Source organism: Triticum dicoccoides, chromosome 3B, assembly GCF_002162155.2.
Source record: "Triticum dicoccoides isolate Atlit2015 ecotype Zavitan chromosome 3B, WEW_v2.0, whole genome shotgun sequence".
NCBI classification, from domain to species: Eukaryota; Viridiplantae; Streptophyta; class Magnoliopsida; order Poales; family Poaceae; genus Triticum; species Triticum dicoccoides.
This window is the reverse complement of record NC_041385.1, coordinates 181,925,395-181,938,137: the sequence shown is the minus strand read 5'-3', so window position 1 is coordinate 181,938,137 and position 12,743 is coordinate 181,925,395. Positions and strand designations below refer to the sequence as shown.

Genomic DNA, 12,743 nt, shown 5'->3' with positions numbered 1-12,743 from the left:
CCATTGTCTTATATATCAATCTTTACCTCTTGACCATTTCAAGACTCTCGTCATGTCTATGATCTCATTCGGGACTCCGAACAACATTTGGTCGCCAAATCATATAACTCATATAACACTATATCGTCAATGAATGTTAAGCATGCGGACCCTACGGGTTCGAGAACTATGTAGACATGACCGAGACACCTCTCTGATCAATAACCAATAGCGGAACCTGGATGCCCATATTGGCTCCTACATATTCTATGAAGATCTTTATCTGTCGAACCATTATGACAACATACGTAATTCCTTTTGTCCATCGGTATATTAGTGCCCGAGAATCGATCGTCGGTATCTCTATACCTAGTTCAATCTTGTTATCGGCAAGTCTCTTTACTCGTTTTGTAATACATCATCTCGTAACTAACTCATTAGTCATTTGCTTGCAAGGCTTCTTATGATGTGTATTACCGAGAGGGCCTAGAGATACCTCTCCGATACTCGGAGTGACAAATCCTAATCTTGATCTATGACAACTCAACAAACACCTTCGAATATACCTGTAGAGCATCTTTATGATAACCCAGTTACATTGTGACGTTTAATAGCACACAAGGTATTCCTCCGGTATCCGGGAGTTGCATAATCTCGAAGGAATGTGTATTTGACATGAAGAAAACTATATCAATAAACTGAATGATCATTATGCTAAGCTAATGGATGGGTCTTGTCCATAACATCATTCTCCTAATGATGTGATCCCGTTATCAAATGACAACACATGTCCATGGTTAGGAAACCTTAACCATATTTGATCAACGAGCTAGTCTAGTAGAGGCTCACTAGGGACACAATATTTGTGTATGTATCCACACATGTATTTAGGTTTCCGATCAATACAATTCTATCATGAATAATAAACCTTTATCATGACTAAGGAAATATAAAATAAAAACTTTATTATTGCCTTTAGGGCATATTTTCTTCATAGCCCAGATTTTGACAGATGGCTTGAAGCCATGACATGTGATATAGGATCCATGTATGAGAACAAAGTGTGGACTTTGGTAGACTTTCCTGTTGATCGGCAAGCCATAGAGAATAAATGGGTCTTCAAGAAGAAGACTAACGCTGATGGTAATGTTGTTGTCTACAAAGCTCGACTTGTCGCGAAAGGTTTTCGACAAGTTCAAGGAGTTGACTATGATGAGACTTTCTCACCCATAGAGATGCTTAAGTCTGTCCGAATCATGTTAGTAGTTGCCGCATTTTATAACTATGAAATCTGGCAAGTGGATGTCAAAACCGCATTCCTTAATGGATTTCTTAAAGAAGAGTTGTATATGATGCAACCAGAAGGTTTTGTCGATCCTAAAGGTGCTAACAAAGTGTGCAAGCTCTAGCGATCCATCTATGGACTGGTGCAAGCATCTCGGAGTTGGAATATACGCTTTGATGAGGTGATCAAAGCATATGGTTTTATACAGACTTATGGTGAAGCCTGTATTTACAAGAAAGTGAGTGGGAGCTCTGTAGCATTTTTGATATTATATGTGGATGACATATTGTTGATTGGAAATGATATAGAATTTCTGGATAGCATAAAAGCATACTTGAATAAGAATGTTTCAATGAAATACCTCAGTGAAGCTACTTGCATATTGGTCATCAAGATCTAGATCGATACGCTTAATAGGACTTTCACAAAGCACATACCTTGGCAAAGTTTTGAAGAAGTTCGAAATGGATCGGTCAAAGAAAGGGTTCTTGCCCGCGTTGCAAGGTGTGAACTTGAGTAAGACTCAAAGCCCGACCACGGTAGAAGATAGAGAGAGAATGAAAGTCATTCCCTATGCCTCGGACATAGGTTCTATAAAGTATGCCATGCTACGTACCACACCTATTGTGTACCTTGCCATGAGCTTGACAAGGGGGTACAATAGTAGGAGTAGATCACTGGACAACAGTCAAAATTATCCTTAGTTACCTAAGAGGACTAAGGAAATATTTCTCGGTTATGGAGGTGATAAAGAGTTCGCCGTAAAGGGTTATGTCGATGCAAGCTTTAACACCGATTCGGATGACTCCGAGTCTCAATCTGGATACGTATTGAAAGTTGGAGCAATTAGCTAGAGTAGTGCCATGCAGAGCATTGTAGACATATAAATTTTCAAAATACATATGGATCTGAATGTGGCAGACTCGTTTACTAAACTTCTCTCACAAGCAAAACATTATCACACCTTAGTACTCTATGGGTGTTAACCATATCGTGATGTGAACTAGATTATTGACTCTAGTGCAAGTGGGATACTGATGGAAATATGCCCTAGAGGCAATAATAAAATGGTTATTATTATATTTGCTTGATCATGCTAAAGGTTTATTATTCATGCTATAATTGTATTGATCAAAAACTTAAATATATGTATGAATACATAAACAAATACCGTGTCCCTAGTAAGCCTCTACTAGACTAGCTCGTTGATCAAAGATGGTTAAGGTTTCCTAACCATAGACATGTGTTGTCATTTGATAATGGGATCACGTCATTAGGAGAATGATGTGATGGATAAGACCCATCAGTTAGCTTAGCATATTGATCGTTCAGTTTATTTCTATTGCATTCTTGATGACAAATACATATTCCTTTGACTATGAGATTATGCAACTCCCGGATACCGGAGGAATACTTTGTGTGCTATCAAAAGTCACAATGTAACTGGGTGATCATAAAGATGCTCTACAGGTATCTCCAAATGTGTTTGTCGAGTTGGCACAGATCCAGATTATGATTTGTCACTCCGAGTATCGAAGAGGTATCTTTGGGCCCTCTCGGTAATACACATCATAAGAAGCCTTGCCAGCAAAGTGACTAAGGATTTAGTTGCAAGGTGATGTATTACAGAATGAGTAAAGAGACTTGCCGGTAACGAGATTGAACTAGGTATGAATATACCTACGATCGAACCTCGGGTAAGTAACATACCGATGGACAAAGGGAATTACGTATGTTGTCATAAGGTTTGACCGATAAAGATCTTCGTAGAATATGTAGGAGCCAATATGGGCATCCAGGTTCCGCTATTGGTTATTGATCAGAGAGGTGTCTCGGTCATGTCTACATAGTTCTCGAACCCGTAGGGTCCGCACGCTTAACGTTCGTTGACGATATAATGTTATATGAGTTATATGATTTGGTGACCGAATGTTGTTCGGAGTCCCAGATGAGATCACAGACATGACGAGGAGCTATGGAATGGTCTGGAGGTAAATATTGATATATAGGACGATGATATTCGGACACTAGAAGAGTTTCGGTGTGCGTCGGGTAGTTATCGGGGCGCCGGAAGGGGTTCCGGACACCCCCGATAGGTGTTTGGGCCTAATGGGCCAGGGGGGCACAAACTAGCCCACAAGAGGTCTGGCGCGCCCCTCTCCCTGGCCGCCGGCCCTAGGGAATGAAAGGGGGAGGGCTAGCCCCTCCTGCTTTCCCCTTCTCATGGGAGAAAGGAAGGGGGGGCACCCTCCCCTGCCTTTCCTCGCTCACCTAATAAGGAAAGGGGGGCGCGACTTGGGGATGACCCCAAGTAGGATTCGACCTACTTGGGGCGCTTCCTAGAAGCCTCCCCTCTTCCCCCACCTACCTATATGTGGGAGGGGGCGCCACACATAACCACAACAATCTCTTAGCCGTGTGCGGCATCCCCCTCCAAAGTTTCGTCCCTCGGTCATGTTTTCGTAGTGCTTAGGCGAAGCCCTGTGGAGATAGCATCACCATCAGCGTCACCACGGTGTCGTGCTGCCGGAACTCATCCACTACTTCGCCGTCTTGCTGGATCAAGAAGGCGAGGACGTCATCAAGCTGAACATGTGATGAACACGGAGGTGTCGTACATTCGGTACTTGATCAGTTGGATCATGAAGAAGTTCGACTACATCAACCGAGTTACTAAACGCTTCCTCTTACGGTCTACAAGGGTACGTATACACACTCTCCCCTCTCATTGATATGCATCTCCATGGATAGATCTTGCATGTGCATAGAATTTTTTTGTTTTCCCTGCAACGTTTCCCAACAATATTTTCTCGAGAGAAGCCTTCTAGTGAAATCTATGGCCCACGGGTCTATTTTCTTATCGTATTAAAACCAAAAATACCTTGTTGTACCCTTTTTTGTGATTTTTCAAGATCTATTTATCAAATCTCATACAATTTTATCTATCTCAATACCGAGGAGGGATTGATAACCCCTCTTGCGCGTTGGGTTGCACGTATTTGTTCTTTATGTGCAGGTTGTTTACATAGTGTTGATTGGTTCTCCTACTGGGTTGATAATCTTGGTTTCATAGCCGAGGAAAATACTTATCGTTGTTGTGCTGCATCATCCTCTCCTCTTTGGGGAATTACCAACACAGATACAAGCAATCCATTTTCAACAAGGCATTATCTGCAAGCACTGAAATTATTGGTAATAGATAGTTCGATAGCAAGGTAATTAGTAACAAGTAGCAATTGTAACAAAGTTGCACCATCGTAGCCCAATCATTTTTATAGCAAAGGACATGACAGAACTTTCTCTTACAGTAAGCAAAGCATTCCCAAGGACACATGAGAATTCATCTAGTTACTTTCATCATGTTTATTTGATTCGCGTTCGCTACTTGGGTGAACCGGTGCTTGGGTGCTGTTCTTACTCGAACAAGCCTCCCACTTATGATTACCCCCTCTCGCAAGCATCTGCAACTACGAAAGAATAATTAAGATATATCTAAGCATAGCATGAAACATATGGATCCAAATCAACCCTTATGGAATAACGCATAAACTAGGGTGCTTCTGTCACTCTAGCAACCCATCATCTACTTATTACTCCACAATGACTTACCTTAGGCCCAAATATGGTGAAGTATCATGTAGTTGACGTTCACATGACACCATCAAAGGAAGCAACAACATACATATCATCAAAATACCGAACGAATATCAAATTCACATGATTACTTATATCAAGACTTCTCCCATGTCCTCAAGAACAAAAGTAATTACTCACAAACATATTCATGTTCAAGATCGGAGGGGGATTGAATATCATTAGGGATCTGAACATATGATCTTCCACCAAATAAACCAACTAGTATCAACTAGAAGGAGTAATCAACACTACTAGCAACCCACATGTACCAATATGAGGTTTTGAGACAAAGATTGAGTATGAGAGATGAACTAGAGTTTAAGATGAGATGGTGCTGGTGAAGATGTTGATGAATATTGGTCCTCCCACGAGGGGAGGATCGTTGGTGATGTCGGTGGCTTCAATTTTCCCCCTCGCGGATGGAAGTATCCCCGACGGAATCGCTCCGTCGGAGAGCAAAAGTACTCCTGCCTAGGTTCCGCCTCGAGACGACGGCTCTTCGTCCCGAAAGTCCTCTCCTTATTTTTTCTAAGTCAAGACCCTTCATATAGCAGAAGATGAGCATCGAGGGCTAGCTGTGGGACCCACAAGGCATCAGGCCGCGCCCGGGGGGGGGGGGGTGCCCTGTTGCCTTGTGGGCAACTGTAGGGCCCCCTCTGGTACTTCTTTGCCAGGACTTCAAAGCTGACGTCCGCTTCCAATCCTCTGCCGTCTCCGCCTGCAGGAGGCCGCCGAAGCCTGCCTCATGGGCCTCTTCGAGGACACCAACCTCTGCCCCATCCACGCAAGCGCGTCACCATCATGCCTAAAGACATCTAGCTCGCCCGCCGCATTCGTGGTGAGAGGGCCTAGGCTTGCAACCCATGCGTCGTGTTAGATCCCTGTTAGGTTGTTCCTGTCATGGTGGATGTGTCATGCCTAAGCTGATGGTACCTTCTTGTTGCCATCAGCAATGGAAATGAAAAATGCTGGTTCCTGTTCTCATCCATGTGCCTTTGCCTTTCTTCTTGAATGTGATTGTACCAAATGTTGGATTAGATTACTATCAAAATTCTTGCCTATCTCAGCCGCTCTAATTTTGAGCTTAAATTATCATTCGACTGCCAATTTATGCAATAAGCAATCCGGAGTGCTGCATGGGAGACCGCGTTCTCCTGGGCTCATCGACCTCACTGGCCCCGGGGAGGAGAAGGAGGAGGACGACGACGCCTAGGCAGCGCGCTGACGGCGCAAACTTTTTTTAGTTTCATTAATGTTTAAGTGGACTTTGGCCGGCAGGTTGACATGCCATCTATGTTTAATTATGCATATTTTTCGCCTGCGTGTGTAAGATTTTTCTTTTAGTATGACCGGTTGCGGATTTGGGTCTGTCATACGTTGGACGCACCTGACGACCCAAATGAAAATACAGACACAAACGTCCGTTTGGCCGACCCGAACGGACAAAAGAAACAAAGCGCGCGTCCATTTAGGTTGGCACGTTGGAGTTGCTCTAAACTCGTTCAGTTCAGCTTTGTGTATCTATCACTACCAGTTACACAAACAGTGTATAGTACATCAGTGCTGGAAGTGCTCCTTCAGTTAGAGCATCTCCAACAGCCGCGCTAAGCGCAGCGCGCAAAAAACCTGTTTGCCGCGCGCGCTGCGGCTGGTTTTGCGCGCCCGCCTGCGCTGGCTCCAGCAGCCGCACTATAATGCAGCGCGCGCGCGCCGCTCCAGCAGAGCGCAAAAATACAACGTGCGCGCCGCACAAACCACATGTACATTTCAATGAAGATGAGCAAAAATGATCAAACAAACAAAATAAATCAACAACAAATAGTTCAAAATAAATCATTACAACTCAAACAAATAGTTTATCGTTCAGTACAACAACTAATAATGCAATAAACACAACAAATAGTTCATGAACAATACAATGTCGAATGCAGATATCATCATGCTCTTTGTCGTCCATGTCATGCCCACCACTCTTTAATTAGATCATTCTGAAGTTCATTGTGCGTTGCGGGACGCCGAATGGCATGATAGGAGGCAACAAAATGGGCTACCCTTTCAGCCCTCCGCCGCACTCGCACGGGATGTCCCAAGAGCTCATACTGTGAGTAGTCTAAATCTTGGCCACGCTCATTCTCGATGATCATGTTGTGCATGATCACACAAGCGTGCATGATGTACTAAAGCATTTTTTAATCCCAAAATCTAGCCGGTCCTCTCACAATAGCAAATTGGGCTTGCAAAATCCCAAATGCTCTCTCCACATCTTTTCTAGCCGCCGCCTGAGCATTGTGGAAATCAAGATTTTTCTTACCTTCCGGTTTTTTCAACGGCTTCACGAAGGTTTGCCACTTTGGATAGATGCCATCCGCTAGATAATAGCCATAGTTGTACGTACGACCATTTGCTACAAACTGCACAGGTGGCAACTAACCGTTTGCAATCTTATTCATCAGTGGTGACCGGTTGACAACATTGATGTCATTCAAAGATCCAGGCATTCCAAAGAATGCATGCCAAATCCAAGTCTCCTGATCGGCCACCGCTTCAAGGATTATAGTGGAACCCTTTTTTTGGCCGTGGAATTGCCCATGCCATGCCTTTGGACAATTCTTCCAACTTCAATGCATGCAATCTATTGAGCCAAGCATGCCAGGAAAGCCGCGCGCTTTGTTCATCGCCAATAGCCTTGCGGCGTCTTCAGCAGTGGGAGATCTCAAATACTCCTCACCAAACACTTGCACAATTCCCACTGCAAAGCGCTTGACACACATGATGGCTTGGCTCTCACCCATAGCCAAGTGATCATCAACTAGATCAGTCGGGATACCGTATGGCAACATACGCAAAGCGGCTGTCACCTTCCGAAAAGTGCTATGCCCGAGCTCTCCGGCGGCATTCCTTCTTTGCTGGAAAAACCGGTCATGGCTTGCTAGTTTCTCTGCAATGCGCCTGAACAAGTCGGTGCTCATCCTAAACCGGCGACGAAAATACGACTCCGGGTATGTGGGATTCTCCACGAAATAGTTCTTCATCAATCTGTTATGGACATCAATCCTATCTCTCCAAATTTTCTCCCGACCCATAACCGAACCACCGTGCTTCGGTTTTTTATTGATATGCATAGCTAGGATCATTGCAATATCCTCCTCCTCTTCCATATCAAATTCTTCTTCGGAAGAATCATACGACGAACTCATCTACAATGTTCAATACTATACTATAAAAAACTACAATTCAAAACATGCACCAAATTCATGAAGTTTGAGCAATACATACCTTGTAGGCGTTTTGTCGAACACCATGCGGGCGCGGCGCAGCAGCGAGCGCTCGGGCGCTGTTCCTCGGACGACGGAGGCGCGCGAGCGCCGGCGGGACTAGGAGGGGATGGGCGGAAGCGCGGGCGCGCGGGGATAGGCCGGGGAAGCCTGAACGGTCGCCGGGGCGCGGGCGGCGGCGGCGGCGCGGCCGGACGGGGGGTGGAAGTGGGAGAGAAAGTGCGGGCGCGAGCGCTCGAGTGTGCCGAGCGCTGTAGCTAGCACCCGAAATACGCCGCGCGGGTAAGTATTTTCAACCGCGCGCCCAACCTGTTATAGCGCCCGCGCCATTTTTGCGCGCCCGCTGAAGCGACCCGCCGCGTTGGCGCGCGCTAAAACGGCCTGCTGTTGGAGATGCTCTTAAGCTTCTAGCACCAATTACCTTCCCACGTGAACAATCTCAAGAACACGGCACATCAGTTCTCAACAAACACCCGGTGCCGCCCACAGCCCAAAAATTTCGAGCTGCCGCCACAGCTCTGACCCAGCCCGCCAATCCACATCCAAAGCTTTCAGCCATGTCACCAATCCGCGGCATTCCTCCCTCGGATCGCCATGTCGACCGTCCACTCCATCTACATCCAACGGCAAGTACATGCCTCTCGTCCATTCCCGAAAAACCAAAAACCACCCGCTCGCTCTCTCACTGCTCCCTCCTATTTAATGCCGCCCCCTCCCCTTCTTCCTCCTCAGGCCTCCTTTGGTTCAAAGGATGGGAATTTTATAGGAATAGGAAAAGTATAGGAAATGAGGTGTATGCATTTCCAATCCTATGGCTGCTCAGATCATAGGAATAGGAAATTAAATGCCCTTTAGTTCACAGGATAGGAACACACATAGGAAACATAAAGAAATAATATTTTAATTTAAAGCAACTAGCCGTTAGTTTCTCTCAAGCAACTAGCCGTTACATGGCTGTACTAGCTTTCTCTCCCTATATATCATCTTGTTGTGGAGATCAAAACACACACATCTCATCTTCAGAATACACACAAATCTCATCTTCAGTTTATGGTTAGCTAACCAAAGAAGGAACCCCTCCAGCAGCTTCTAGCATGGTCGTCAACAACAACCAGGATAACATAAACAACAGGTTAGTACATATGCATTGACAATATGATTTAGCTCCATATTTTCTTTGCTGATCCACATCTCACTGATAGAACATACAAATATTTTCAGCATTTCTTGCTGATTTACACACATTTCAATGGATCCAAGCTATCACAGGAGGTCACAGATGGAGGATGAATTCATGTTATTTGTCTTCCCTACCATGGAAGAAGGAAGGGAGAAAAAACCAATGCATACATCTAGTCTTACAGGAGCTGCTTATGTCCAGGAAATCTTAAATGGGCATGAAAGCTTATGCAGAAGGCATTTCAGAATGGAGGCTTACATCTTTCATGCTCTAGTTGAGAAGCTGCGTGAGAATGAAATACTTGAAGATTCTACAATAGTCTCCTTGGAAGAAAAGGTTGCCATATTTTTATATGCAGTTGCAAAAAATGCTAGTAATGAAACCTTGCAGGATAGGTTCCAGCACAGTGGGCAAACCATCAGTCGACACTTTGGAGATGTACTAGAGGCAATTACAAAGCTTGCAAGCATCTATATACGCCCACCTTCTCTTCGACCACATCCAGTCTTGAGGAGATCACATTTCCATCCCTACTTCAATGTAAGCATACATTTTCATATATTTCTGACTTTGTATTGGTAAATGTAATATGGTTGTTTGAAGTTTTATTCAAAATAATATCTCATGATATAATATGAATACATGATTGCATTGGTGCTATTGATGGTACACATATTCCAATGACTATCTCACCACATGAACAAGAGCCATATCGAAACAGAAAGCAAACAATCACACAAAATGTTATGGTTGCATGTGACTTTGATTTGAGGTTTGTGCATGTGCATCCTGGCTGGGAAGGATCAGCCTCGGATGCAAGGGTTCTCCAAGATGCACTTAACCATGGATTTCAGGTACCTCATGGTAAATATTATCTTGTAGATGCGGGCTATGCAAACACACCACAGTTTCTTGCCCCATACCGTGGAACTAGATACCATTTGCAAGAACAAGCACAAGTACGTCAAAGGCCGCGGAATCGTAGAGAACTATTCAATCTTCGCCATGCACAATTAACAAGGAGCTATATTACATAATATGCAATTGTGCTTCCATGATTAAATTTCAGTAATTCACCACATTAACAAGACTGAGATTAAGAGATTTTGTACCACTATCCTCATGCTGCCTTGCACTCCTTTGGTCAAAGTCGAGGTCATCACAACGCTGCAGCGTACCAAAATTAGGACGGCGTCCTATGATCCTTTGACTGAACTCCAAGTCATCAAGTCCTGAAATACACAAAATATTATGCTATTGTGCTTCCGTATTAATTTCACCAAATTAACTTAACCAAGAATAAGAGAATCAATACCATTGTCCTGACCAATATTTGTTTGGTGTCCTGTAGCTCCTTGAGTAAACTCCAGGTCATCAAGTCCTTGAATATATTGAACATTATGCAATTGTGTTTCCATGATTAAATTTTACCATATTAAATTGAATAAGAATAAGAGAAAGTGTACCATTGTCCTGATGGTGACCAATATTTGGACAAGGTATTGTAGTCCTTTGACTGAACTCATGGCCTTGAATACCAAAGTCTATCATCCTGCCTTGATCATCCATCTGAAGAAACTGAATCGTATTATTAGTGGGACTAGTGAGATAGTAAAATATGTACTGTTATGTAATAAAAGAAATTACGTTTTAATAAGACATATAATGGGACTAGTGAGAGCTGAGAGATGAGTCAAGCCACAATCAATTGTATTGCCTGGTCAGAGTTACAAGAGTACAAGTAGGGAACACAAGAACTGCTCCCGTGATGGACGGCACCAGCTATACATCTGTGCTATTAGATTAGGACTCTAAAAGCTAGCAAACTGAGCAATTAGATTAGGACTGTGCGTCTAATTTTTGTTGGGCCCTTTCCTAAAAAATCTTGGGATTGGGCTGGACTAGAGACTCATGATACGGGGGATTTCTAGGGGCATCTCACACCGGCAAGATGGACAGGGCTATTTCTCCATTAATTAGCACCAGATCTGAAAATCAATAGAGAGGGAAAGATAGAATCGTACCTGAAGAGACTTGCGGCAGATGGATGCCGCTGGGGCTTGGTGGCTAGCTGGTCGACGGTAGATGCTCCAGCTTGCCGGTGGTTCCCGCCCGCCGCCTGGATGTGGTCGCGTCGCGCGGCCGTCTGCCGCCGTCCTCCCTGCCGGTCGATCTTCAAGGTTGGAGCTGCGCCGCTCTGTGTGAGGAGAGGAGGGGCGGCTGGACATGTCGATTTTGCTTCTTTTCCCCTCCCTCTCTCTATTTGTGCGCAGGTGAGTGAAGCGGCCGAGCGAAAAAAAGGGAGGGAACAGTTGCGGCCGCGCGCGTCGTTCGCGCCAGGAAGTTTTCCATTAGGTTGGACCTCTTTTTTCCGTTCCTGCAAAACGTGAAGGAAAGGAAGAAATCCTGTACAGAAATAGGATGACATTCCTGTGAACCAAAGGCCTCCAAAGGATTATTTCCTACAAATATCCTATCCTACAAAATTCCTATAAAAATCCTATAAACCAAAGGAGGCCTCACTCAAATCTTCCCAACCCCCAAGCACCAGAACCTCCTCAACCTCCCCGCGCATCGACGACATGGCCCGCACCAAGCAGACGGCGAGGAAGTCCACCGGCGGCAAGGCGCCGAGGAAGCAGCTGGCGACCAAGGCCGCCCGCAAGTCCGCCCCGGCCACCGGCGGCGTGAAGAAGCCCCACCGCTTAGCTCCGGCACCGTCGCGCTCGGTGAGATCCGCAAGTACCATAAGAGCACGGAGCTGCTCATCCGCAAGCTCCCCTTCCAGCGCCTCGTCCGGGAGATCGCCTAGGACTTCAAGACCGACCTCCGCTTCCAGTCCTCCGCCGTCTCCGCCCTGCAGGAGGCCGCCGAGGCCTACCTCGTGGGCCTCTTCGAGGACACCAACCTCTGCGCCATCCACGCCAAGCGCGTCACCATCATGCCCAAGGACATCCAGCTCGCCCGCCGCATCCGTGGCGAGAGGGCCTAGGCTGCTGCTGCAATCCATATCCATGCGTCGTGTCAGATAGATCTCTGGTTGCTGAGGCCCCTGCCCATCCCCTGCAACCAGGCGTGCAGCCTCCCCTCGAGCCCGCTGCGACCGGCCTAGCCGCGTGCTCGGCGTCTAGCCCCTCCCGTCCCATCGACGAGCTGCCCCCCGCCGCGGCCATCAACGCGACCATCAATGAGGTGCTCTCAGACGCCCCTCCCTCACCTCCTCCCCGTCTTTCTTATCTGCAGACCCTCCTGCTCCCCCCCCGCCTCACCCCCTCCCTACACTCCTCCGCCCCCTCCCCCCTGCGCTCGCTCTCTGGTTGCTTCCGGTGCCTCTCCGCGGAGCACCGTGTCGTCGATTGCCGCGATCCAGTCTGCTGCAGGGGGTGCA

The 12,743-nt window shown here is 46.0% G+C and overlaps 2 protein-coding genes across 2 annotated transcripts; one reads left to right on the top strand and one right to left on the bottom strand.

Annotated features, from left to right (window-relative positions):
* Positions 1 to 9,238: 9,238 nt before the first annotated feature.
* LOC119279448 lies at positions 9,239 to 10,237 on the top strand. The gene is made up of 3 exons (XM_037560681.1): positions 9,239 to 9,307; positions 9,436 to 9,802; positions 10,157 to 10,237. The coding sequence occupies exons 1-3, from the start codon at positions 9,270 to 9,272 to the stop codon at positions 10,235 to 10,237; spliced, it is 486 nt and encodes a 161-aa protein (XP_037416578.1). The 5' UTR covers positions 9,239 to 9,269.
* On the bottom strand, positions 9,262 to 11,455 carry LOC119281091. Its single transcript, XM_037561724.1, has 4 exons — positions 11,380 to 11,455; positions 10,822 to 10,924; positions 10,671 to 10,736; positions 9,262 to 10,587 (listed from the first exon to the last, which is right to left on the bottom strand). Exons 2-4 carry the CDS (start codon positions 10,922 to 10,924, stop codon positions 10,421 to 10,423), a joined length of 336 nt encoding a protein of 111 aa, XP_037417621.1. The 5' UTR covers positions 11,380 to 11,455; the 3' UTR covers positions 9,262 to 10,420.
* Positions 11,456 to 12,743: the final 1,288 nt, after the last annotated feature.